The sequence below is a fragment of the Oncorhynchus gorbuscha genome, linkage group LG24, assembly GCF_021184085.1.
Source record: "Oncorhynchus gorbuscha isolate QuinsamMale2020 ecotype Even-year linkage group LG24, OgorEven_v1.0, whole genome shotgun sequence".
NCBI classification, from domain to species: Eukaryota; Metazoa; Chordata; class Actinopteri; order Salmoniformes; family Salmonidae; genus Oncorhynchus; species Oncorhynchus gorbuscha.
The window spans coordinates 5,896,293-5,920,762 of NC_060196.1; the positions used below are offsets into that span (position 1 = coordinate 5,896,293).

Genomic DNA, 24,470 nt, shown 5'->3' on the forward strand with positions numbered 1-24,470 from the left:
AGTTCCTGTAATTCAAGTGGCACTAACAATAGTGTGCAGCCGTTGACAAACAATTGATGATTGGTGGTGTTATCTTATTTCTCTTTGATTACAAAGATCTCTCCTAAAAAAAAAAATCTTTCCATGTCTATTTACGACACACTACATGACCTTTGTCGCCCTGAGAGGTGCTGAACTCAGACCTTGAGGGGCTTCTTGAGGTCGACGTCAGAGTAGATGGTGAGCTCTCTCAGCGCGTCGCTCACTAAGTGGTCCCTGCGTACGTGGAGCACCAGGAAGGGGTTCCGTGCCAGGAGGGGTTCCAACGTCAGCAGCATGAAAACGTTATGCATGTTGGCCCCGCTCACCGCCATCTTGGAAAAGGTCACAGACAGGGGAAATAATATGTGTAGGAGAGATGGAAATTATATATTTTTTTCTTTTTTTACATCAAGTGTTTAAAAAAAGACAAGTGCAATTAAATGGTCTCCAAGGGACATGATTCATTCTTACATTGTCTATAAAAACAAGTTATTTTATCACGGCAAATGTCAACATAAATCAGTTTCAAACTCTGAGTTAACAGTGGAAACTTTTAATATAACGGTCCCGTGTGGCTCAGTTGGTAGAGCATGGCATTTGCAATGCCAGGGTTGTGGATTCGATTCCTACAAGGGACTATTACTAATGAAAATGTATGCACTCACTACTATAAGTCACTCTGTGCCAGAGCATCTGTAAAAATGTACATATATATTTTCCAATCCTGGCTGTTACCTGCATCTGTAGCTCAGCGTCAGTTTGCAGCATGGTGGTCTTGGCTTGGGCGTTCAGTATGAACGGGTAGGCACATAAAGTCACTGAGCTCTGAATGGATGAAAAGAGAAACGTTATCGTTTGAAGAGCATATAGATAACGTGGCATTTACACTCATTTGATTAGAAAATAGCCTGTATACCTGTACTGCTGGTGTTCTCATTTTCTGAAAAACAAAATTATAATCATCAACTCAGTTTTGTCCAAATTACCCATGAAAACTATATTGTAGAGGATCATAACAGTGTATTCAGATTGACAGCTGGTGGCAGGGGCATAACTGTCTAGCTATACCAGTTTACTGAGACATTGGCCAGAGCTACAAGGCACAAAGGTGAAAATATGAGGGTGGGGACAACAAAGTCTCTGTGCTCTTCCTAGAAAGGGCCTACGCAGTTCGACAGATTCTACTATGCAGGGAGAAAGAGGGAGGGAAGAGGGGTAGGGGCTAGGGGGCTCGTCTGTGAGAGTAGCATCCCATTGGATTCGGATGAGAATTAGATAATTGGACTCACACACACACCAAATTCCACAGGACGACATCGTCACAAGAGAGAGAGACGTAGAGATCTCCAGTACTCACAATCTCTGCTTTACTCAGAAACCACTTGAGGTAGTCTTCCTGGATGTCCACCAGGGTGGTGATGTCAGGGATATAGAAGCGGTTGTACTCCACATGCCCGGCCTTCAGGTTAACCTGGACACACACAGCAGCACAACAGCCCTGCTCAGAACACACACACTCATCATTATGATTGTTTACCTTTCTTTTATACCAGGAAGTCTCTTGCGGTTTGATACATTTATATATAAAAGGATTTCATGCATACTTGATATTTTCCCACAATTCTGTAAACCTATTTTTTGCATTACCGACATTCTTTAAAAAAAGGACAACTCATGTGTTCCTAACCTAAGGATCCTATTCGCACAGTAGATCAATGTTTAAGGACGGGAATCATAACACCTCTTGAAGTTTCTTCACAAGCTTAGTATAAAACTTTAACTTGTGAAGTATCTAGAGAAACTTTTATGTAAAGAATGAGCTAATGACGTTTCCCCATGAACATTAGCAGGAAATGTTACCTTATGAAGTTTCTCTAGAAGCTTTAGCGTGGCACTGGTGTAGTTTTCTAGGAAGACAGGGACGAGCAGGGCCTTTCCTCCGGTTAACAGGAACACCACGATGCTCTTATACATGTCCACCAGCCTGGAGAACACACCGCCGTCCACCAGGCACCACCAGTTATCTGCGGGGATCCAGAATATAACACACCACCAGTTATCTACGGGGATCCAGAATATAACACACCACCAGTTATCTGCGGGGATCCAGAATATAACACACCACCAGTTATCTACGGGGATCCAGAATATAACACACCACCACCAGTTATCTGCGGGGATCCAGAATATAACACACCACCAGTTATCTGCGGGGATCCAGAATATAACACACCACCAGTTATCTGCGGGGATCCAGAATATAACACACCACCAGTTATCTACGGGGATCCAGAATATAACACACCACCAGTTATCTACGGGGATCCAGAATATAACACACCACCAGTTATCTGCGGGGATCCAGAATATAACACACCACCAGTTATCTGCGAATATAACACACCACCACCAGTTATCTGCGGGGATCCGGAATATAACACACCACCAGTTATCTACGGGGATCCAGAATATAACACACCACCAGTTATCTGCGGGGATCCAGAATATAACACACCACCAGTTATCTGCGGGGATCCGGAATATAACACACCACCAGTTATCTACGGGGATCCAGAATATAACACACCACCAGTTATCTGTGGGGATCCAGAATATAACACACCACCAGTTATCTACGGGGATCCAGAATATAACACACCACCAGTTATCTATGGGATACAAAAAAAACAAGACAACACATCACATTCCAGCATCTTTTAAAGGGAACCTGCAGTGACAATGCATATTTAAAAGTATGAAAGAAGTGCCATGTGATGCACTGTACACATGAAGTGTATACCATTCTGACAGTTGTACAACTGCCATTTTCCTGGGACTGACTGTGCAGTATGGAGAAAGAGTATTTGTGGTAGACTGAGGTGTACAGGGTATACAGTATCAAACACTGTTCAGCACATTTGTGTGCATGAGGGTATTTGTCTGTGCGCCGGTGTACCTGCATGCTTCGTAAACAACAAGCGTGGACTAACAGTGAAATGCTTACTTACAGCCCTTCCCAACAACGCAGAGAGAAAAATAAAATAACAAATAATAGAAAGATAACCCCAGGAGTAAATATACAATGAGTAACGATAACTTGGCTATAAACACAGGGTACCAGTACAGAGTGTACATATACAGTTGAAGTCGTAAGTTTACATACACCTTAGCCAAATACATTTAAACTCAGTTTCACAATTCCTGACATTTAATCATAGTAAAAATTCCCTGTCTTAGGTCAGTTAGGATCACCACGTTATTTTAAGAATGTGAAATGTCAGAATAATAGTAGAGAGAATGATTTACTTCAGCTTTTATTTATTTCATCACATTCCCAGTGGGTCAGAAGTTTACAGACACTCAATTAGTATTTGGTAGCATTGTCTTTAAATTGTTTAACTTGGGTCAAATAAGTTGAGTGAATAAGTTGAGTGAATTTTGGCCCATTCCTCCTGACAGAGCTGGTGTAACGGAGTCAGGTTTGTAGGCCTCCTTGATCGCACACATGCTTCTTCAGTTCTGCCCACAAAGTTTTTATAGGTTTTATTGTCCTTAAGCCATTTTGCCAAAACTTTGGAATTATGCTTGGGGTCATTGTCCATTGGAAGACCCATTTGCGACCAAGCTTTAACTTCCCAACTGATGTCTTGAGATGTTGCTTCAATATATCCACAACATTTTCCTTCCTTCCTCCCTCATAATGCCATCTATTTTGTGAAGTGCACCAGTCCCTCCTGCAGCAAAGCACCCCCACAACATGATGCTGCCACCCCCGTGCTTCACTATTGGGATGGTGTTCTTCGGTTTGCAAGCCTCCCCATTTTTCCTCCAAACATAACGATGGTCATTATGGCCAAACAGAGGACATTTCTCCAAAAAGTAAGATCTTTGTCCCCATGTGCAGTTGCAAACCATTTGTATGGAGGTTTTGGAGCAGTGGCTTCCTCCTTGCTGAGTGGCCTTTCAGGTTATGTCAATATAGGACTCGTTTTACTGTGGATATATACTTTGTACCCGTTTCCTCCAGCATCTTCACAAGATCCTTTGCTGTTGTTCTGGGATTGATTTGCACTTTTCACATTAAATTACGTTCATCTCTAGGAGACAGAACGCGTCTCCTTCCTGAGCGGTATGATGGCTGCGTGGTCCCATGGTGTTTCTACTTGCATTCAATTGTTTGTACAGATGAACGTGGTACCTTCAGGCGTTTGGAAATTGCTCCCAAGGATGAACCAGACTTGTGGAAGTCTACAATTTTGTCTTGGCTGATTTCTTTTGATTCTCCCATGATGTCAAGCAAAGAGGCACTGAGTGTGAAGGTAGGCCTTGAAATGCACCCACAGGTACACCACAAATTTACTAAAATGTTGTCAATTAACCTATCAAAAGCTTTTAAAGCCATGGCATCATTTTCTGGGATTTTCCAAGCTGTTTAAAGGCACAATCAACTTAGTGTATGTAAACTTCTGACCCACTGGAATTGTGTCATGCACAAAGTAGATGTCCTATTCAACTTGCCAAATGTATAGTTTGTTAACAAGACATTTGTGGAGTGGTTGAAAAACTATTTTTAAAAATGACTCCAACCTAAGTGTATGTAAACTTCCGACTTCAACTGTAGGTAGGGATAAAGTGACTAGGCCACAGGATAGATAAACAGCAAGAGCAGCATATGTGATGAGTCAAGAGTTTGTGCAAAGGAGGGTCAATGCAGATAGTCCAGGTAGCTATTGATTACTATTTAACTATTTAGCAGTCTTATGGCTTGGGGATAGAAGCTGTTCAGGTTCCTGTTGGTTCCAGACTTGGTGCATTGGTACCACTTGCTGTGCGGTAGCAGAGAGAACATGCTATGACTTGGGTGGCTGGAGTCTTTGATCATTTTTAGGGCCTTCCTCTGACACCGCCTGGTATAGAGGTCCCGGATTGCAGGGAGCTCGGCCCCAGTGATGTACAGGGCTGTACGCACTACCCTCTGTAGCGCCTTGCGGCTAGATACCAAGCAGTTGCCATAGCAAGTGGTGATGCAGCCAGTCAAGATGCTCTCAATGGTGCAGCTCTAAAAACATTAAGAATCCCATGCCAAATCTTTTCAGCCTCCTGAGGGGGAAGAGGTGTTGTCGTGCCCCGCCACAACTGTGTTGGTTTGTGTGGACCATGATAGATCCTTAGTGATGTAGACACACAGGAACTTGAAGCTCTTGACCTGGTGCACTACAGCCCCGTCAATGTGTGTGTGCGTGCGCACGTATGGGTGTCTGTGTGCATGCAATGTACATAGTACATTAACATGTGATTGTGCATGTGTGTGATTGAAATGCAACTATATTGCCCCCCTACCAAGCACTTTGCTGGGGTTGGCATCCAGGCGGAGTATGGCCATGGCTAGGGGGATGGTGAGGGTGATGTAGTTCTTGGAGTCGTGTAGGGCGGGACACTCCGACAGGATCAGGTAGATCCTCATGGCCTCAACGTCAGGGGGAGAGCAGGGCAGCTGGGGGATCAGCAGGCTCTCAAAACTCTTAGTGGCCTGGCAGGACAGAGACACATGGATGGAGGGAGAGAGAGAGAGATGGATACATCACTTTAAAATCATCCATCAAAATATCACCTAACAGCTGTCCGTACAACTGGTTCACTGTACATCACAATGCTTGTTATTTTCATTTGCTAACGCAGATGTAACTAAATGAGTATATTATGATATGAGTTAAGTAGAGTACCTGAAGTTTTATAAATGTAAACTATGACTGACCGATGGTGAAGAATTGGGATACTTGATATTGACTAAGAAATGTATTTTCAACATTGCAATACTGTACCAAAATGATACAATATATATATATATTTTTAAATGTCGGAACAAGGATAGCTTTTTACAAAATCTAAAGGATTAGCTGGACTCGGCAAAGGGGCCAAAAACATCACAGGAAAATGTTTTGGGAGAGGCCTCCTGTGGTTGGCTGGTTGCTAATGCTGCCTGATCTTTATAGAACACAATAAATCAAGTTAGATTGAGAAGCCCCAAAATCCCTAACATATTATTAGTGGGCTAGCTAGCTCTGAACCTCATGACCTCAGTCCAGTAGGCATTCTGCGTGAAACCATCAAAACCCAGCAGAGTATGTGTTGATCTTACTGAGATGATGCGTAAAGTGTGCTGTACCATTTCAGAAGTCAAACAGGGACATAGTTCATATGTGGCATGGGAATTCAATGGCATGGCCTGTGATACTCTCCAGCCATCAAAACAAAGCGTAGGGGGCGGTGTACCCTGAACACCCCTATTTTACTCTACTACATAGCTCAGCCCAAAGTGCTGCTGGCTAGGTCTAACAGGATCCACGCCGTACACTCCTAGAAAAAAAAAGATGCCATCTAGAACCTTAAAGGATTCTTCGGCTGTCCCCATAGGAGATCCTGGTATAACCCTTTTGAGTTCCATGTAGAACCCTTTTCACAGATGAATCTACATGGAACCAAAGGGTTCTACCTGGAACCAAAAAGGGTTATCCTATGGGACAGCTGAAAAACCCTTTTGAAGCTTGTGCTTCTAGTTCCGACCGTGCAGTAATATCTAACAAGTAATCTAACAATTTCACAACAACTACTTTGTACACACAAATGTAAAGGAATGAATAAGAATATGTACATACAAATATATGGATGAGTAATGGCCGAACGGCATAGGCAAGATGCAGTAGATGGTATAGAGTACAGTATATACATATGAGATGAGTGATATAGGGTATGTAAACATTATATAAAGTGCCATTGTTTAAAGTGACACGTTTATTGCATTCAATTTTTTATTATTAAAGTAGAGATCTGAGTCAGTATGTTGACAGACAGACAAGGCTTTGTGTCCTTGGACTAAAATATTGCATTTGAGTCAAAACATAAACCATGACTCTGTATGATAGGGTTGCCATGACAATGACCCTGACAATGACCCTGTAAAGGGGATTTGTAAATGCCATTATTTCGCTCAGTTCAAATCTACCGGCCTCAGCTATAACACGTTTAGGAGTAGATGGATAGAACCAAGTAGCTTGATAGTCAAAACCCGGGGTACATCTCAATTAAATCTAGAATATTTAATGGTGAAACAGCCACGTCCGTTTGCTATATTACAAGTTGCTGCAAACAACAGTTTTTTTCCCATCAGACATCACTGCACGAGCAATAGAAGAGCACATGTACTTCTTTTTTTCTCATGCAGCAAAAACAACAACGGTGGTGGGGTGGCCAGTGGCGCTGCTTCCCCATGCAGAGTCCATCTTTAAAGCTGCAATATGTCACTTTTTGGGCGGCCCAACCAAAAGTACATATAAAATGTGAAATCTGTCATTGTGTAAGCAAGTTAAGAAGCGGTAGATCTATGTGCACTATTTCTATGCTTTCCGTTTTTAAGTTGAGTTTTTGCATCTTTTACTTTCGGTATTTCAAGCTTCAAAAATCTGAAAATACCAATATTTGTGGTTATGGAAAATATATTTCACAGCGGTTTAGATGGTACAATGATTACCTACACTATACTTGCTTGATGTGTCACGTAAACTGAAATCATGCAAACTATTTGAATTTTACAAATCAGGAAATGGCTGAGCGATTTCTACATAGTGCACCTTTAGTGCCTAAAGTGATTTCTCCTCATCTCCTTTCCTTCACCTGCTTCTATGTGAAAGAACCAAAGACCTGAAACCCAGTGGTCTCCCTTCATATTGCTTTTCACTGTGTTTTCATATCAGTACAGATGATGGAAGGAGGCCACTTTAACTATGCATACCCTGGTTTTTGAGCATGGGGAGAGTCCCGCTTTCAGGTATTGGGATAAGACATGGTACACAAGAGTCGTTACCTGCTCCAATAGTCTGGCGAAGGGCGGTTTACTGAGTGTCTCAAACAGCAGGCGGACTGAGTTGAGATCGATGCCAGGGACTTTAGGGTTGGTCTTAAAATGGCTGTCATCACTGGGGGAACAAACAAAGAACAAAATAGCCTTTAAGACCAAACCCCCCCAAAAATTACCAAACAGAAAAACCCATGATAAACTAGCCAGACTTTTCATCAGTTTTAACTGTGGCGCTTAAAATGGAAGTTCCGCTCAAAATACAGAACATCCCTTTAAAAACTCATCAGCAGAGATATAAATAAATGGCTGGACTAAATCCATGAATTTGTGTAGAACCATTGATGAATAGAACACACAACACGTTCCTCTGGGTTAGATAGAGTCTCTAGCTTCTGTTCTAACTGGGCACGTGGCAGTTGTGTGAGCTCACTGCAGGGTATAGAGCTCTAAGACCTAAACAGAAACACACATACACACACACCTAGGGATGAACAGGGACCATATATTAAGTCTAGTCAGAGCCTCCATGTATTTAAATCCATTCCAAACCACATTCACTGCTTTATCTTGTGAACTCTTCCAGGGGTGTTGTGTGTGAGAGAGAGAGAGAGAAACACCACAAAGCCCAGAAAACTCAAAGGCATGAAGGACAGCGACTATTTACAGACAACCTCCAGATATTGATAAAAAAATAATAATAATTCAGCCATAATAAACCAGATTTGGCTTTGTGTGACTGTTTGGTAAACAGAGACTCCGACCGGAACGATAAGCACTAACAAGTAGAGAGGCGTTATGCTAGCTAGGGAACAGTGCTTCTGTACCCACCGGAATCAGGCAGTTTTGTGGCATGCCGTGTGTGTGTGTGTGTCTCATACTCTAAGGGTCCAAATTGAGACAATTTTTTTTTATGGACACTGTGCAGACGTTCTTGGGCGGCCCACATGATGCCATCACAAATGAGTGACCTCTACAAACAATAACAGATGTGCGATTGGGAACATAACATACTACCAGCAACACATTGTCAGTTTCTCTCCCTCTCGGTTGAGCTAATGGCTAAACCTGCCAGTGTTTTATATAACTGTTAAATCCAGTAGGTTTTAGGACAGGCTGCTTTAGCAGAGAGGGCAGGGCATACAGTAAGGTGCTTATTGGTCTTCTCTAGTCTAGAGGACACCATTACGCTGATGGGCTCGGAACTAGGGTCGTTCCCATGAAGTGATAGGCATCTGGCGGAGAATCAGCACAAAATGGCCACCCCTCCCTCATACACGCCATCTGCGCTTTATCTCCGCACGGATCTCTAATGGAATCTCTGTATGTCTGTACAGTGTGTCTAGATAGGAGTATTTCCCTGGAGTCTCTTCCCCTAAGGTCAGCAGTTCTGAATTGTAGCCACATGATGGGAATGAGTGTTGGTCGGACAAGGACATTAAGGACATGATTTTGTCCTCTGTGAACGCTCGGCCTTTTCCCACAAGACATAAGAGAGAGACACCGGGTGTGACTCAATACTCATGGCTTCCTTTCATGGTCTCCTTCCAAACAGGTGAATGAACAGGATAGGCTGTCGATGAATGCTCACCTCTCATCCAGGAAGCTGGCGTTCCAACAGGCGGTGGAAGACAGCAGGAGAATGACGTCACTAAAAGCAGAGGGAGACCAAAACATAAATGCAGGAGATGATATCAATCAATTGAAACAAGATCAAACAGATACCAGTCTTCAGAGTGGTATAGAGCTTCCAGCTGCTGAAGCTAAAAAGGGTCACCACAGGATCATCGTCCTGCTAAAAGAAGTGTCATTCTCCGCATAGGAAACGATAAACAATTGTTCACAAAAAAATATTTTCAAGACAAATCGAATCCACAAATAACTCGTATCACTGACTTACTTGGTGATAGTGGAATCTGTGTTGTCTAGGAGTTTCATCCTCCACGTATTCAAACTGGCATCATTTATCAAAGAGATGCTTCTACTGATGTTAGTGACGCGGAAGTCTTCAGGAGGGGTGGAACTCTGTAGAGAAGGGGGTCAGGGGGGAGTCAAGGTAACGTAGCACATCAGCTAGTCGGCCACATTTAGCAACGATATTCTCGATAGCGCTTCCACTGTAGACATTACAAGGCTATCCAGAGACATGTGTTTTGGGTTCATTCCCTTTCCCACTTGCAGATAAAATAAATACTCTGAGAGGTCCAAGTACATTGTAGAGAGAGTGTCTATCTGTGTGTTGGTGTTATCAAGTCACATTCCTGGCAATCAACAGGAGGATATCCGTTGTAGACAGATGTAGGCTACTTGGGGTGCATCACAGTAATATCTCATTCACTACTTCCCACAAATCTAAAAGCACTGGATTGGTGGAGGCATCGGCTAGAGGGAGTTTCCACCATATTTATTACACCAGTCTTTTCTTTCGAACCAGTGAAGGGAAGTGAACAGGTGCACATTCTGGGAGGTAGGACAAAAAATTGGGACATAGCCTTGGTCTTAAATCTCTCTGTCCAGAGCAGAGACCATCCAGACATTCTAGCTGGTCAATAACTGTAGCAACAGCTCCACTTAGTGGCAGAAAACTAGAACTGGCTCACTTAATGAAAACACATCAGCATCCTTCCTCACTACTAGGTCTATAGCAGAGCTCTCTAACCATGTTCCTGAAGAGCTACCATCCTGTAGGTTTTTACTAAAACCCTAATCTAGTGCACCTGATTCTAATAATGAAATGGTTGACAAGCTGAACCATGGTTAGTTCCAACTGGGGTTGGATAAACAACCTAAAGGAGGGTAGCTCTTCAGGAACAGGGTGGAGAACCCTGGTCTAAAGCATATTCTTCCCATCCCTGAAAGAGAAAATTCTATGTCTTTCAATTCAATGTCTGGGCATAAAGCGTCTCAGAGTAAGAGAGCTGATCTAAGATCAGGGCCCCCCTGTGCATGTGATCTTATTCATTATGATTGAAAAGGCTAAACTGATCCTATATCATTCCAATTCTGAGATGCTTTATGAAAACGGTGCCTGTACTATTACATCAGTTAACGACCAAAAGCTGAGAAACGATTATGTGAAGTCCTTTACCTTTTCATCGGAGTACAATAGGAAGTTATGGTCCCCTCCACAGTTGATTTTTGTAATGGCATAATGATCAGGCCCTAGAAAGAGGAAAGGAGAGGGAAGAGTTACTGACTGTTGGTTTAAAAATCGGCTAGCTCAACAGCATTGTAGTGACTTACGGGAACAGTTTATGCTTATAGGAAATAGCTCCTGAGTGAAGTTTCCCCTTGAGAGAGAGATCAAGGATCAGCTTCCCTTCCCCCACCATTGTAATCTTAACTATTAGTGGGGGAAAAATGCTAATCCAAGATCAGTGTCTAGGGGCATCTTCGCTCTACACAAGCATTTTCCAAACTCCAAAAGGTGCATGTTTTGGTTTTTGCTCTAGTACACAGCTGATTCAAAGAACCAAAGCTTGATGACGCGTTGATTATTTGAACCAGCTGTGTAGTGCTAAGGCAAAAAATTAAATGTGCACCCCCTGGGTTCCCCAGTTTGGGAAACGCTGCCCTACACCGAGAAGCTCCCTAGATTTTGATTTAGTCCACTAGATGGCAGGAAAGCAATACAAGCTAAGCAATCCACCTCAAACACCATCAATCAGTGTGTTAAACACTGAGAATCCTGTTTCATAGACCTCAAACTCACTCACAACCTAATACAGTTCACTCTAGAAACATCCGTGTTGCTGAAATAATGGCAAACATTTTACCACATGGGGATATTTTGATACTATTTCATTCTTTGAACATTGAATTTATCCCATTCATAGACTTTTAATACGCACGGTTAATATGGAAATTATAGTGATCTAGTGATCTTTCTCCCTACAGTCATAGTTTTATATACAGTACATTATATGAATCACTGAATAAGCTGTGGATGTATCTGAACAAGTCCTTGCACTCGTGTGCCTGTTCCATTCAACGTCCTATGCGTTCTCTTGTCTATTCTGACTTGCTCCTACAACAGGCCGGACATTTTCCTCAAGCAACAGCTCCCTGATTCTGCCTTGCCTTGCCTCATTTCCCTGCATTCTCTTCTTCCCAACTGGAGTCATCCAGTTACCTGACATATGACGAGGACTTCCTGTGAGCCTTCCTGTGAGGCTGCTTTTGACAGGAAGTGGGCTTTTGATGTCACCTCGTGTCCCGGTGCCCAGCTGACCATTGGTGTTACACCCGAAAGCATACACCAGACCGGAGGAAGGCACAAACGCCAGGGTGTGGTGTCTGAAACCCAGACGGAGAGGATAGAAAGAGAGTATGAGGAATCTAGGACAGAGAAGGCAAGTAGTCATACCATAACTTACCTGATGTAAACCTGTACTGTACTCTATTATACTGCTATGCTATACTAAGCTATGCTTTGCTAGGCTATGCTACGCTGACCAGGCTACGTTGTGCATTACCTGCCACAGGCAATCTGGGAAACCTCGCTGCCCATCAGCTCCTGCACCTGTCTGGGTAAAGGCTCGTTGTTGGTGGAGTCATGACCCAGTTGACCACGAGAACCGTCCCCAAACGTAAACAAACCCCCATCCTGTCAACCAAACACAGAGCGAGGCTTCAATTACAATAAAGGATGTGAAAAGGAATGCTGAAGGACAGTCTGTCATAGCTCGATACAATTCCACATGCATATTCCTCACCCTCCAAAACAAACATGAGAATTCTTCAAAGGCATGAACACATTCATGGATTAAAGGTTTTACAAGACAGCAGGTCCTTTTTCAGTACTGTGCTTTCTCAAAACCCACCATCATCTGAAGACTATATGAGAGCTTCATCACAAGACTATAAACACATAACAGACAGATACGCAGGAGGACAGTTGTGTTCCTCACCTTGGTGAGGGCAGCTGTATGCTCGTCTCCACAGCTGATATAAACCACTTTTTGGGATCTGAGGAACTTGATGTGGCAAGGGACAGACCGGTCTGTAGAAAGGAAATAAAACACACGCGCACATATTCCATGTTACCTTCAGAACATCACATTGCTTTATATGAAGGTCTGCTTATAAACTGCTTACAAGCCATCATTCATTTAATCACATAATCGGAGAAACGAATGGGCATTTGGACCCATATAGCAATGGGTCTGTAGTCCAACAGGCTTCATCAGTCTATTGGGGTGCATTACTTCTCTCTACGTATGTCTCATCGACGTATAAGTTAGTTAGCCTACCCTGTTTGTCATTTAACCCCAGCTGTCCGGCGCCGTTCCTGCCCCAGCCGAACACGGCTCCAGAGAGTGACAGGGCGAAGCTGTGGTCTCCCCCAGCGGTGATCTGAGCCAGGGGGATACCTGACAGAGACTTGAGGGGCTGGGGAGACAAGGTGCTGGGCTCTCCCTTCCCCAAACCCAGCTGACCGCTCGAGTTCTGGCCCCACGTGAACAGCTGACCGTCTGGGAGAGAAAAGAGGGGGTTAGCCTAGCATTAGCCTGGCATTAACCTAGCATTAGCCTAGCATGAGCTGTTAAGCATGTAACTTTGGTGTGTAGCGCTACAGTATCAGTGGTAGTGTGAGGTGTTGCTGTTGGCTTCATTCTCACCTTTAGAGAGTGCGATGCAGTGCTTGTTGCCACACATTATTTGAGAGATGCGATGCTCGCACAGCTTCTTGATCAGCCTGAGAAATACAGGAGATGCATTGAGTTGCAAGGCCAATGCCTGAACAACTATGCAGTATTTGGCAGATTTTAACCAACTACATGCAATGTACAGTTAGCTTTACAATCCCTGTATAGTCAACATCTAGAACACCGTACGTGTTGTAGTCTTTGTAACCCTCCCAGCAAAGTACAGTATGAAGAAACTGCTTCTTAAATAGAAATCACCGATGACACTGTGGGTGATGTCATGGAGACGTTGGCTACCTAAGCCCGTGCGCAGAAACCCGTCATCGGGTTGAACGGTCGTCTAGCGCCGAACTGTGCATGTGCAGGCCGTCAAATCAAACGCACTCCTTCGACAGAGTTGTTTTTGATGAAAATCAAAACGTCAGTTTGGCATTTTCACGAGGTTTGAGTAATAACATGTTTAACTACTGAAGACATTGGCTAGCATCTCAGGTTGTGCATTTAGATTTCGAGAAAATTAACCACCAATAATTTTTCACTTCTCTCATTGACTTCTCAAACCCAACCTGGTCTGTTTCGTAAGCCTTCCTGAAAGTCTCGCTTTGTTGCGGGTCTGGTTTTAAAGTCTATGCCCGTAGCATTTAGCCATCACATGCAGTTCTCACAATTCCATTGGTTTTCATGTACCTCTTCCAGTAGGCTATTCCTCAGCAAAGCTTCAATAATGTATGTTCTAGCATGCTGGGTCACCTGGGGATTGGGACGGTCTCCTCAGCGGTCCCCAGTCCCAGCTGGCCCCCTCCACCGGCCCCCCAGGCAAACACCTGGCCCTGCTCATTCAGCGCCATGGAGTGGGCCTGGCCGCACGATACCACCCCTATCTTCTGGGTGTCCAGGGCCACCACCAGTTCTAGAGGGTAAGGAGGAGGGATGAAGGGGGAGGGAGGAGTGGGGAGGGAGGGGAGGGTATGACAGACTTTAGCCAGGCTCTCTAGAAAGACTAGTATTTAGAATGAACGATCCACATCTACAAATGCACAATCTTAATTTGATCACCCGGTTGTTTCAGGAAATGTCCTGCATAGTAGGAAACACAAACTTGTAGTGTATTCAAGGATTAAAAAGGTTTCTAAAGTTTATAATTTACACTTTAAAATGTCTGACTTTATTTGCCCTAAAAATGTATCAACCACTACAAAAAAACAGCCATTAATTATAACCCACACAATAATTCACATTTCCGGTTGCTGCAGGGTTATTTTGCTGCTGTGAGAAACTGGTCAAATTAAGATCTTACACCTGTACCAGTTTTAGGACTGGTGCATCTTAGACAATACTGTGGATGAGAAAATGAAGTATCTTTTCTCAATGTATCTTCTAGTCTGAGCATTCTAGAATGTTATGCTAGGGCTTTGTCAGAAAGCCTTAGAGACCAAACCCACTTCATGTATTTAGTGTGGATACACTATCTGACCAACCATCTTCTGGAATGTCCCAGTGCTTTCTAACTATCTAGCTCCACATTTCATTTTCTCTTATCATGAAGGCATGTTAGGAAGAAATTAATGCAAAAGAAACAGGGGTTAATGTCAGTCATTACTTAATATTTTCAATCACTCTTGGAGAAAAATACTCAAATACTGCTTTCAAATTCAATTATTTAATTTCTATCTTAAAAATGATGTACCTTAACATTATACATTTTACCTCAGCACTTTAGCAGATATAATTATAGTTAAATATCGCCTGAGAATTGGAAGTCAAGAACACGTGTGTGATGACTAAATAATGCACCCCAACAAGTCTCCTCCTGCCGTGCCTCAGTTCCTGTACACAAATCTGTGTGGCTGACCATGTAGCCTAGAGAGTGGTTGGGTGGTGGTGGTTTCCATGCGATATAGCTGTGAGCAGCAGCTTCATAGGAATGCAGGCCCGCACAGCACAGTAGAAACCACTCATAAGATGAAAGGAGAAAGATATTTCACAGCATACAGTATTGTACTGCAGCGTCATACAAACTACCTGTGTATCAGAAATATACTATTATAGGGCATTGAGTCACAGAGTCTTATATGCCAGCAGCACACCACCCTGCATCTCACTGCTGGCTTGCATCTGAAGCTAAGCAGTTAAGCAGGGTTGGTCCTGGATGGGAGACCAGATGCTGCTGGAAGTGGTGTTGGAGGGCCAGTAAGAGGCCCTCTTTCCTCTGGTCCCCTGCTCAAAATATCCCAATGTCCCAGGGCAGTGATTGGGGATATTGCCCTGTGTAGGGTGCCGTCCTTCGGGTGGAATGGTAAACGGGTTTCCTGACTCCCTGTGGTTACTAAAGATCCCATGGCATTTATCGTAAGAGTAGGGGTGTTAACCCTGGTGTCCTGGCTAAATTCCCAATCTGGCCCTCATACCTTCGTGACCACCTAATCATCCCCTGCTTCCAATTGGCTCATTCATCTCCCGGTAACTGTTCCCCAAGTCGTTGCTGTAAATGAGAATGTGTTCTCAGTCAATTTACCTGGTAAAATAAGGATTACATTTTTTTTTTCTTGTTTTGATAATGGATTATTTACAAAATAACAGATTGGCTGTTTAACATTGAAACCTTAAAAAACGGGCAATCTTCAGTTACTGCATCCATTTTTGGACTTAAATTTTGGACTGTAAATTATACATAGACCTACCCATTGATTCTTGAAAAATATAACTTATAAATTAGTCATGAGCTTTGTGCAACTGTCAACCCTCATCAGATCCCAAAATATTAGCTTGTTTTATTCCAATGTTTGCAAACATTGTAAATGTAAACAAACACTGTATAGACTAAACATGCTTAAAACTATAAGTTCAATATGTTGGATGGTCAGTCCTTTCATACATTACTCTGCCTATAATTTTGAGAGCATTTAAATATCTCCAGGCCCATTCCTCAGATTTGTACCAAAATAGAGGTGGGGTGACTGCTTTGTTATTGTTTCAACTAAGGATTGACGCTTAGTTGAAGTTAAGACTGATCACTTTCAGTACAGAGAAAGAAACTGTATCCTTGCCTATGCGTATGGTAAAGCTGGTGTTATCGGCCCAACTGGATAATAAATAGGCCTATTAAATGAGAAGGTGCTCTGAGAATGACTGGTGGCAAAGGGGGTGCTTCCAACAATGATCAACGTTTTGTGATAGTTTCCAGAAGCAGTTGTCAAGTGTATGGTTGTATGGCTAAACATAAATATGACACACACACACACACACACACACACACACACACACACACACACACACACACACACACACACACACACACACACACACACACACACACACACACACACACACACACACACACACACACACACACAGAGCAGATCATTGGTGCCTAAGATCTCATTAAACAGCCATGTGAGTGACAACACACTCCTGAGTCCTAGAAATAGTGCTTCTCCAACCTATCAACTCTCCTGGCTTAGCCTAGGAGCCAGTGAGCTACCAGTAAGGATTCATCCCAAATGGCTCCCTATTTCCTTTATAGTGCACTACTTTTACACTGTAGAAGTAGTGCACTTTATAGGAAATAGGGTGCCAATTGGGACGTACACTAAATGTCATAAATAACATGAGCTTTAAGATTGTCATACCTCCTTCCTCCCAGGCATTATCCCTCTGTTTAGTAAATAGAACCTAATCCACCATGAATTCATATAGTCTGCATTGCAAAAGTGATTAAATGCTACTGTAGTTTTAAGGAGGTGGGGTCTAAACAAACGTTGTGACACAGGTACAACATTTCATTATAGTAGAGAACAGTAGAGAACAAATCTGCTATTTGGCAGATTTCCCTGCGCTTACACATTAGAGTTGCAGCCAAGTACAATAAGATGTAATATCCCACTAGATTGGGCATTCAGTATAGCATATTTTTTTAATCCACCCACAATATCAACAAACACAGGTTGTACCACAAATAAACATCAAACAGGGTTAGCTTGTTAGCTAACATCTGCAGATTGCTAATTGGCTGGTACTGGCAGCTTACCTGGCGAGTCCCCCGGCTTGTCGTGGCCCAGCTGCCCACAGCGGTTGGAGCCGCACGTATACACTCTCCCATCACGCAACAGGAATAGCGAATGGCGCCCACCGCATGCCACCTCCTTCAGGCCACGCCCATTGAACACCTGGCAGCTCCGGGGTTCGTACACTGGGTCCCCCGCTCCGCCGATACCCAGCTGGCCCTCCACAGTACTGCCCCAACACAGCATCATGGCTTAGAGTGGGAAGGAGGGAAGGAGGGAAGGAGAGAGTGAAAGACAGGAGGGGAAGAAGGAGGAGAGCTTCAGGCTAGAAGGCGGCCCTGCCTTCTCCCCTTGGTGTAAATCACAAGTCTGGAAGGGAGAAACAGGGGAGAGGAGGAGAAGAAGTAGGGTGTCAGATGGTAGTAAGATCACATCATTGGCCCTTACAGTGCACTCATCATCTGATATGTTAGATCATGTTTTAAAATGAAGTGAGGCTGGGTAAACACTCTGCTGGGGGTGGAGCCTGCTGGTGTGAGTGTGTGACTTGAGCTGTGAAAAGATGAGGTGGAAGCACCCCCAGCTTGTTTAAATAAACCCAGTGCCTCTGTAATCCCTGTTTAAGCAGCACCAAACTGTCCTGCCTTAACGCAATCCACTCCCAACGTGCGTGCTATGGGCAGAGTTAGCCAAGGTGAAGGCAGAGAGAAACTGCTCTAACGGTTCGGTGCCCTCTTGGGAGTAAACATGGAGACATGGGCCCCTCCTTTCCTTAGAAGTCAAGTGGCACTTTCAGTTTACAATCTGTCATGCTCAGACAATATACATCATTCATTCTGCATGTGTCATAGTTACCTATGTGGCTTATTGGTAGATAGAGGCCTTATGATAGTTGTTGTGATGGTTACGACAGAAAGAGGGTTACATTGACAATTAATGAATATGCAAGGATGATTCCGAGCTTGCGCTAGCAGATGGATGTATTTTGGCTGACGTAAGATTCCAACTATTGCTCTATGCGTACATCCAATATATCGTCTGGACGTGACCACCATATGGCTCTATAGCTACTGTATATAGTTAGCTATAGCCTATAACTATGTAAAATAGTTACAGTAGCTAGTCAATCGTGTCAACTCCATCGTATTCGCTAGCGGTCGGTAACTAGCTATACGGATAAAAACGACAGCTAACGGGTAGGGCTTAACGAGATTTACAAATGCGTCCATTTCACAGAATACTAGCAAGCTTGCCATATTTAGCCAATCTAGTGAATCTATCTGCATTTCACAGACTCAATGTTCAAATATAGAATTGTAATCAATTGCACAAAACGTAGCAACGTGATTTAAAGCAAAAAAATAGCATGTGTTTTACCTGTAGAGATGCATTCCTGAATTCCACTAGCTGGGCGTTTCGACAATAACAAGGAAGTTGTGATGTAGGTTGATGCTCTTCGTCACTCAACATGTGACTTTGGGTTTATACTTCTATACCCACAAAGTCAGATTCAACAGCCATAAAATTGTCCCAAAAAATGCAGTTTGGTCTTCATTTATGACTCAGTTAGGCATACGTTTATCAGTGCTGTTAGGGTATGGTGTTACATCACATTTTATGAAGAGACATTTCAGAAAAGGGCGGGGTTTATGACTTTGTGGGTATTGAATCTAGTGGCGGGCATGACTGGTATGACTGGTTAGCAAAATCTAGCCGAATCATGCGATGTACTTGCATAACTTCCTTTAAAAAAAACAGCATTGCACTAGAACTTCCACAACAAATCTTTATTAACAGTGGCTCTTTTTACTATGGTACTCATTCGCAGTTAAACATTTTTATTAACAAAGACAGCACGTCGTTTAGATATTCAAACAGCAGAGGTCTCCAAGTATCCAGTTATCCCAGTGCATGAAGGAAACATGAGTAGAACATGTCAAGAAATACATATTTATATTGGTCCACATTGTGCAATACTGAAGTAATTTAAATAGGAAAACTTTATTTAAGACTACTTAATATGTTTGAAGATGTTCAGTTGTTAGCTCTGAATGTGTTTCATTGACTTAAAACATGAATATATTCATAATAATAATAATAATGACTGGTGAGGATCAAATAAGTTTTTTAAATGCTACATGCTTCCCAGTTTAACAATTTCAAGCATCTCCAAACACATCACAGTGGTTGATAGCATGGAGAAGCTTCTCCTGTAGTGTGTCGATACTGCTGTAGTTAGGGAGGCATAATGTCACAGAGCAGGTTTGTGCTTTCGGATAATATTCATCAGCGTCAGTGCTGCCCAAAGGCGTGATTTGCATCTGCAGTTTGGAGAGACTTCGTCCTCTGGGCAATCTGTCCGTTCCAGTCAGAAAAGCTAGAAATTAGAGGATAATAATTATCCACTGACCAAGCATTTCTGGAGCTATACAATTATTTACATATATAAGTTTAATTAACTGTCTGTTAACTCACTTAAGAACTTCTTCTTTTCCTCCTCTGAGAACTCTGTGAAAACCCTCCAGAAGTTCTGGATGATGTCATCTGTGGGCCTATATCCTTGATACTTGGCATTCTGTTATTACAGAGAAAAACATAATGTAACAACTGCATGTACAATAGACCATACCACTGTATTATAGCCATAGACTGCATAGCCCAAACAGGATGGGACCAGATTTAACCACTGGGACCATAGCGCTGCTATATATGCTACCAAACATGTATGAACTTCCATATTATATTGCTTATGTACTTTTATGACATATCCAAGCAGGTTGAACTTTACCTCTCTCAACTTGTCCCACTCGTAGTTGTCATCTCCTTGTAGAAGTGTCATCAGCTCCTCAGGTAGAAACATCCTCCATGCCTGTATAGGGAAGCCTTTGTGGAAGCCTCTCTCAAAGTCTGCAAACTGGCTCTGCACTGACTTGTTGAGCTTCATGTCAACGTATAAGTCAACATATTTCTTCCTGTGAATGATATATGGCAGACCAATGTTTATTTATGAGTTCAGAACACTTCCTGTGGAATCCTTTTGTTAGTTCAAGAGATTCATAAGATTTATATGTTGATAAGATTACTGTCATCAAATATACCTGTTGACCATGGTAACTGGGAGCTCCTCTCCATTTGGTATCAGTTCTTGCCCTTTGTACTTAGAAAGACAAAGATTATTACAGCATCAGCTGGGGTTACCTGTGTAGGCTACCAAAAATGGCTAAAGGTATCAATTCTCTCTTACCATGAAAACCAAATCCATTGCTTCAACTAACTCATCATCTTCATCCAACACATTCTGCAAGCCACTAATTTTAAACAAACAAACGATAAATGTGATTTGAGCAGATATATAATAGTATCTCTAAAATAACAACTACACTTAAAATGAAGTGCTTTGTAACACCCAAACTAGTGGCAACTGAGGAACCACCAACTTGAAGGAGACAAAACCTTAACTTTGCTGGAGTATTGAAACACATTATCCTGAAATGTTTTTAGATACAGTAGTATGGATTCTTTAAATCAACAGCCAGCAGTTGAAGACATGAACATATACAGGTACAGTTGAAGTCTGAAGTTTACATACACCTTAGCCAAATAGATTTAAACTCAGTTTGACAAATCCTAACATTTAATCCTAGTAAAAATTCCCTGTCTTAGGTCAGCTAGGATCACCACTTTATTTTATTTTGACTTGGGTCAAACGTTTCGGGTAGCCTTCCACAAGCTTCCCACAATAAGTTTGGTGAATTTTGGCCCATTCCTCCTGACAGAGCTGGTGTAACCGAGTCAGGTTTGTAGGTCTCCTTGCTCGCACAAGCTTTTTCAGTTGTGCCCACACATTTTCTATAGGATTGAGGTCAGGGCTTTGTGATTGCCACTCCAATACTTTGAATTTGTTGTCCTTAAGACATTTTGCCACATCTTTGGAAGTATTTTTGGGGTCATTGTCCATTTGGAAGACCCATTTGCGACCAAGCTTTAACTTCCAGACTGATGTCTTGAGATGTTGCTTCAATATATCCACATACTTTTCCTGCCTGTCACGACTCGGACCGAAGGACACTCCCCTTCCCTTTCGGGTGGCGCTCGGCGGTCGTCGTCGCCGGCCTACTAGCTGCTACTGATTATTTCCTCCCCCTCCTTATGTGTTGATTGAGTGCACCTGTTTTGAATTAGGTAGTAGGCTTTATTAGTCAGCCGGCCCGCAGAGTTCCTTGTGCGGGATTAATTATTGTGACCATCTGTTTTAGTGTACTTGTGTGCACGTCTATGGGTTTTGTGTTTTTCCCATTTTGTGGGTTTTCCCTAGACCGTTTAAGTCCCCCTGTTTGGGGGCATTTGTGTGTTCATTACGCCCTGTGTGTTCGTGAGGGTTGGCTTATGTTCGCCGTTTGTCGGTGCATTAAAATAGCACTCACCTGAACTCTCTCTGCTTCCTGCGCTTGACTCCTCACCCATTTCACTCAGATCGTTACAGAATCCCGCACCACTGGAATGGAGTCAGCAGGAGCAACAGCCACTCCCCTCCCATCGATTGAAGAGAGGGTTCTACATCACACCACCGTTCTCCATCGGATCGGAACGGCGATGGATCTGGTGATGGAGAGAATGGACCGATGGAAGAGAAGCGGTCTCCCCTCTCCACCTTCCGCCCTCCCTCCTCAGTACTCCCCATCTCCCGAATCCAGCACCCTCCGTCTTACGCTCCCGAGGGTCTATGATGGAGCGGCAGCAGGGTGCCAGGGGTTCTTACTCCAGCTAGAACTGTACCTGGCCACCGTCAGACCTACTCCCTCGGGAGCGGAGAGGGTGAATGTCCTCATCTCCTGCCTCACGGGTCGTGCTCTGGAGTGGGCAAATGCAGTTTGGAATGGCCCAGACTCAGCTAAGGAGCACTACCCCAAGTTTTCTCGCCGCTTCCGCGCCGTGTTTGTCCATCCTCCAGATGGCTGAGCGGCGGGAGAACGACTATTCCATTTTCGGCAGGTGAAAAGGAGCGCCCAGGATTACGCGTTGGAGTTCCGTATCTTGGCAGCAGGATCCGGGTGGAACGACAGGGCCCTTATCAACCACTACAGGTGTAGTCTCCGGGAGGACGTCCGCAGGGAGCTAGCGTGTCGGGACACCGTTCTTTCATTTGATGAGCTAATTGACATGTCCATCCGACTGGACAATCTGCTGGCTGCCCGCGGGCGTTCGGAGAGGGTCCTGTGTGTTCCACCACCCAGCACCTCCACTCCTGTTTCGATGGAGTTGGGAGGGGCTTTGCCGAGGGGTACCGGAGGAGGAGGCTCCCTCTGCACCAACTGTGGTCGGAGAGGACACACGGCCGATCGGTGCTGGGGGGGTCCGTCTGGGAGTCGAGATGGCAGGCGGAACATTTCTCGATCACCCCAGGTGAGTCAGCACCAAACTCACCCAGAACCCCCTGTTGGTCACATGTTTGTCTTGATTTTTTTTTCTTACATTTTTTCCCTCTTCCCAGCATAGGGCGCTAGTCGATTCAGGCGCAGCTGGGAACTTTATGGATCGCGGACTTGCTATTAAATTAGGTGTTCCGCTTGTGCAGATTCTCCCTTTCCCGTGCACTCCCTAGATAGCCGGCCATTAGGGTCAGGGGTGGTCAGGGAGACCACGATCCCACTGGACATGATAACGCAGGGGAATCATAAGGAGCGTATCAGTCTCTATATTATTGATTCGCCTGCGTTTCCAGTGGTGTTAGGGATTCCCTGGCTGGCTCGGCACAATCCTAAAATTTTGTGGAAACAGGGGGTTCTCCAGGGGTGGTCAGAGGAGTGTTCTGGAAGGTGTCTGGGAGTTTCCGTCGGTGCCACCTCGGTGGAAAGTCCAGACCAGGGTCCCACAGTGAGCATTCCCCCCGAGTATGCCGATTTGGCAATCGCTTTTAGTAAAAAGAAGGCGACTAAACTACCACCACATCGACCGGGAAAGGATTGTGCAATAGATCTCCAGGGTAACGCTGCGCTTCCCAAGAGTCACGTGTACCCATTGTCCCAAGAGGAGACGTTGGCTATGGAGACATATATCACGGAGTCTCTGGGACAGGGGTACATTCGGTCCTCCATTTCACCCGTCTCCTCGAGTTTCTTTTTTGTGAAGAAGAAGGAGGGAGGATTGCATCCGTGTATTGATTATAGAGGTCTAAATGCCATCACAGTGGGGTTCAGCTACCCACTACCTCTCATTGCTACGGCAGTGGAATCCTTTCAGGGAGCGCAGTTCTTCACAAAATTGGATCTCAGGAGCGCGTATAGCCTGGTGCGTATTCGGAAGGGAGACGAGTGGAAAACCGCATTTAGTACCACATCGGGCCACTATGAGTACTGCGTCATGCCCATGGCGTATGGGTTAAAAAATGCTCCAGCCATTTTTCAATCCTTTGTAGATGATATTCTCAGGGACCTGCACGGGCAGGGAGTGGTTGTTTATATCGATGACATTCTGATCTACTCAGCCACTCACGCCACGCATGTGTCTCTGGTACGCAAGGTGCTTGGTAGACTGCTGGAGCATGACCTATACGTCAAGGCTGAGAAGTGTGTGTTCTCCAATCGAGCTGTCTCCTTTCTGGGTTATCGCATTTCCACCTCGGGGGTGGAGATGGAGGGTGACCGCAGTAAGGCCGTGCGTAATTGGCCGACTCCAACCACGGTAAAACAGGTGCAGCGGTTTTTGGGTTTTGCCAACTACTACCGGAGGTTTATCCGGGGTTTTGGCCAGGTAGCGGCTCCAATTACCTCACTGCTAAAGGGGGGCCCGGGGCGGTTGCGATGGTCAGCAGAGCTTTCAACAGGTTGAGGACGCTGTTCACGGATGCACCCGTGTTGGCGCATCCGGACCCCTTTCTAGCATTCATAGTGGAGGTGGACGCGTCCGAGGCTGGGGTGGGTGCCGTGCTATCACAGCGCTCGGGTA

General features: G+C 44.1%; 1 protein-coding gene across 1 annotated transcript in view; it reads right to left on the minus strand.

Moving 5' to 3' along the window:
• Positions 1–24,470, minus strand: part of LOC124013288 — a 61,877-nt gene that overhangs the window by 18,407 nt on the left and 19,000 nt on the right. The window contains exons 24-42 of the mRNA XM_046327554.1: positions 20,314–20,497; positions 20,001–20,100; positions 17,549–17,776; positions 14,272–14,431; positions 13,495–13,571; positions 13,126–13,347; positions 12,784–12,875; positions 12,349–12,479; positions 12,006–12,169; positions 10,962–11,035; positions 9,774–9,898; positions 9,465–9,524; positions 7,883–7,994; positions 5,362–5,551; positions 1,882–2,045; positions 1,379–1,492; positions 938–961; positions 757–846; positions 183–353 (exon numbers count right to left, since the gene is read on the minus strand). Coding sequence (XP_046183510.1) covers positions 183–353; positions 757–846; positions 938–961; positions 1,379–1,492; positions 1,882–2,045; positions 5,362–5,551; positions 7,883–7,994; positions 9,465–9,524; positions 9,774–9,898; positions 10,962–11,035; positions 12,006–12,169; positions 12,349–12,479; positions 12,784–12,875; positions 13,126–13,347; positions 13,495–13,571; positions 14,272–14,431; positions 17,549–17,776; positions 20,001–20,100; positions 20,314–20,497 — 2,482 coding nt within the window. The remainder of the gene's footprint in view (positions 1–182; positions 354–756; positions 847–937; positions 962–1,378; positions 1,493–1,881; positions 2,046–5,361; positions 5,552–7,882; positions 7,995–9,464; positions 9,525–9,773; positions 9,899–10,961; positions 11,036–12,005; positions 12,170–12,348; positions 12,480–12,783; positions 12,876–13,125; positions 13,348–13,494; positions 13,572–14,271; positions 14,432–17,548; positions 17,777–20,000; positions 20,101–20,313; positions 20,498–24,470) is intronic.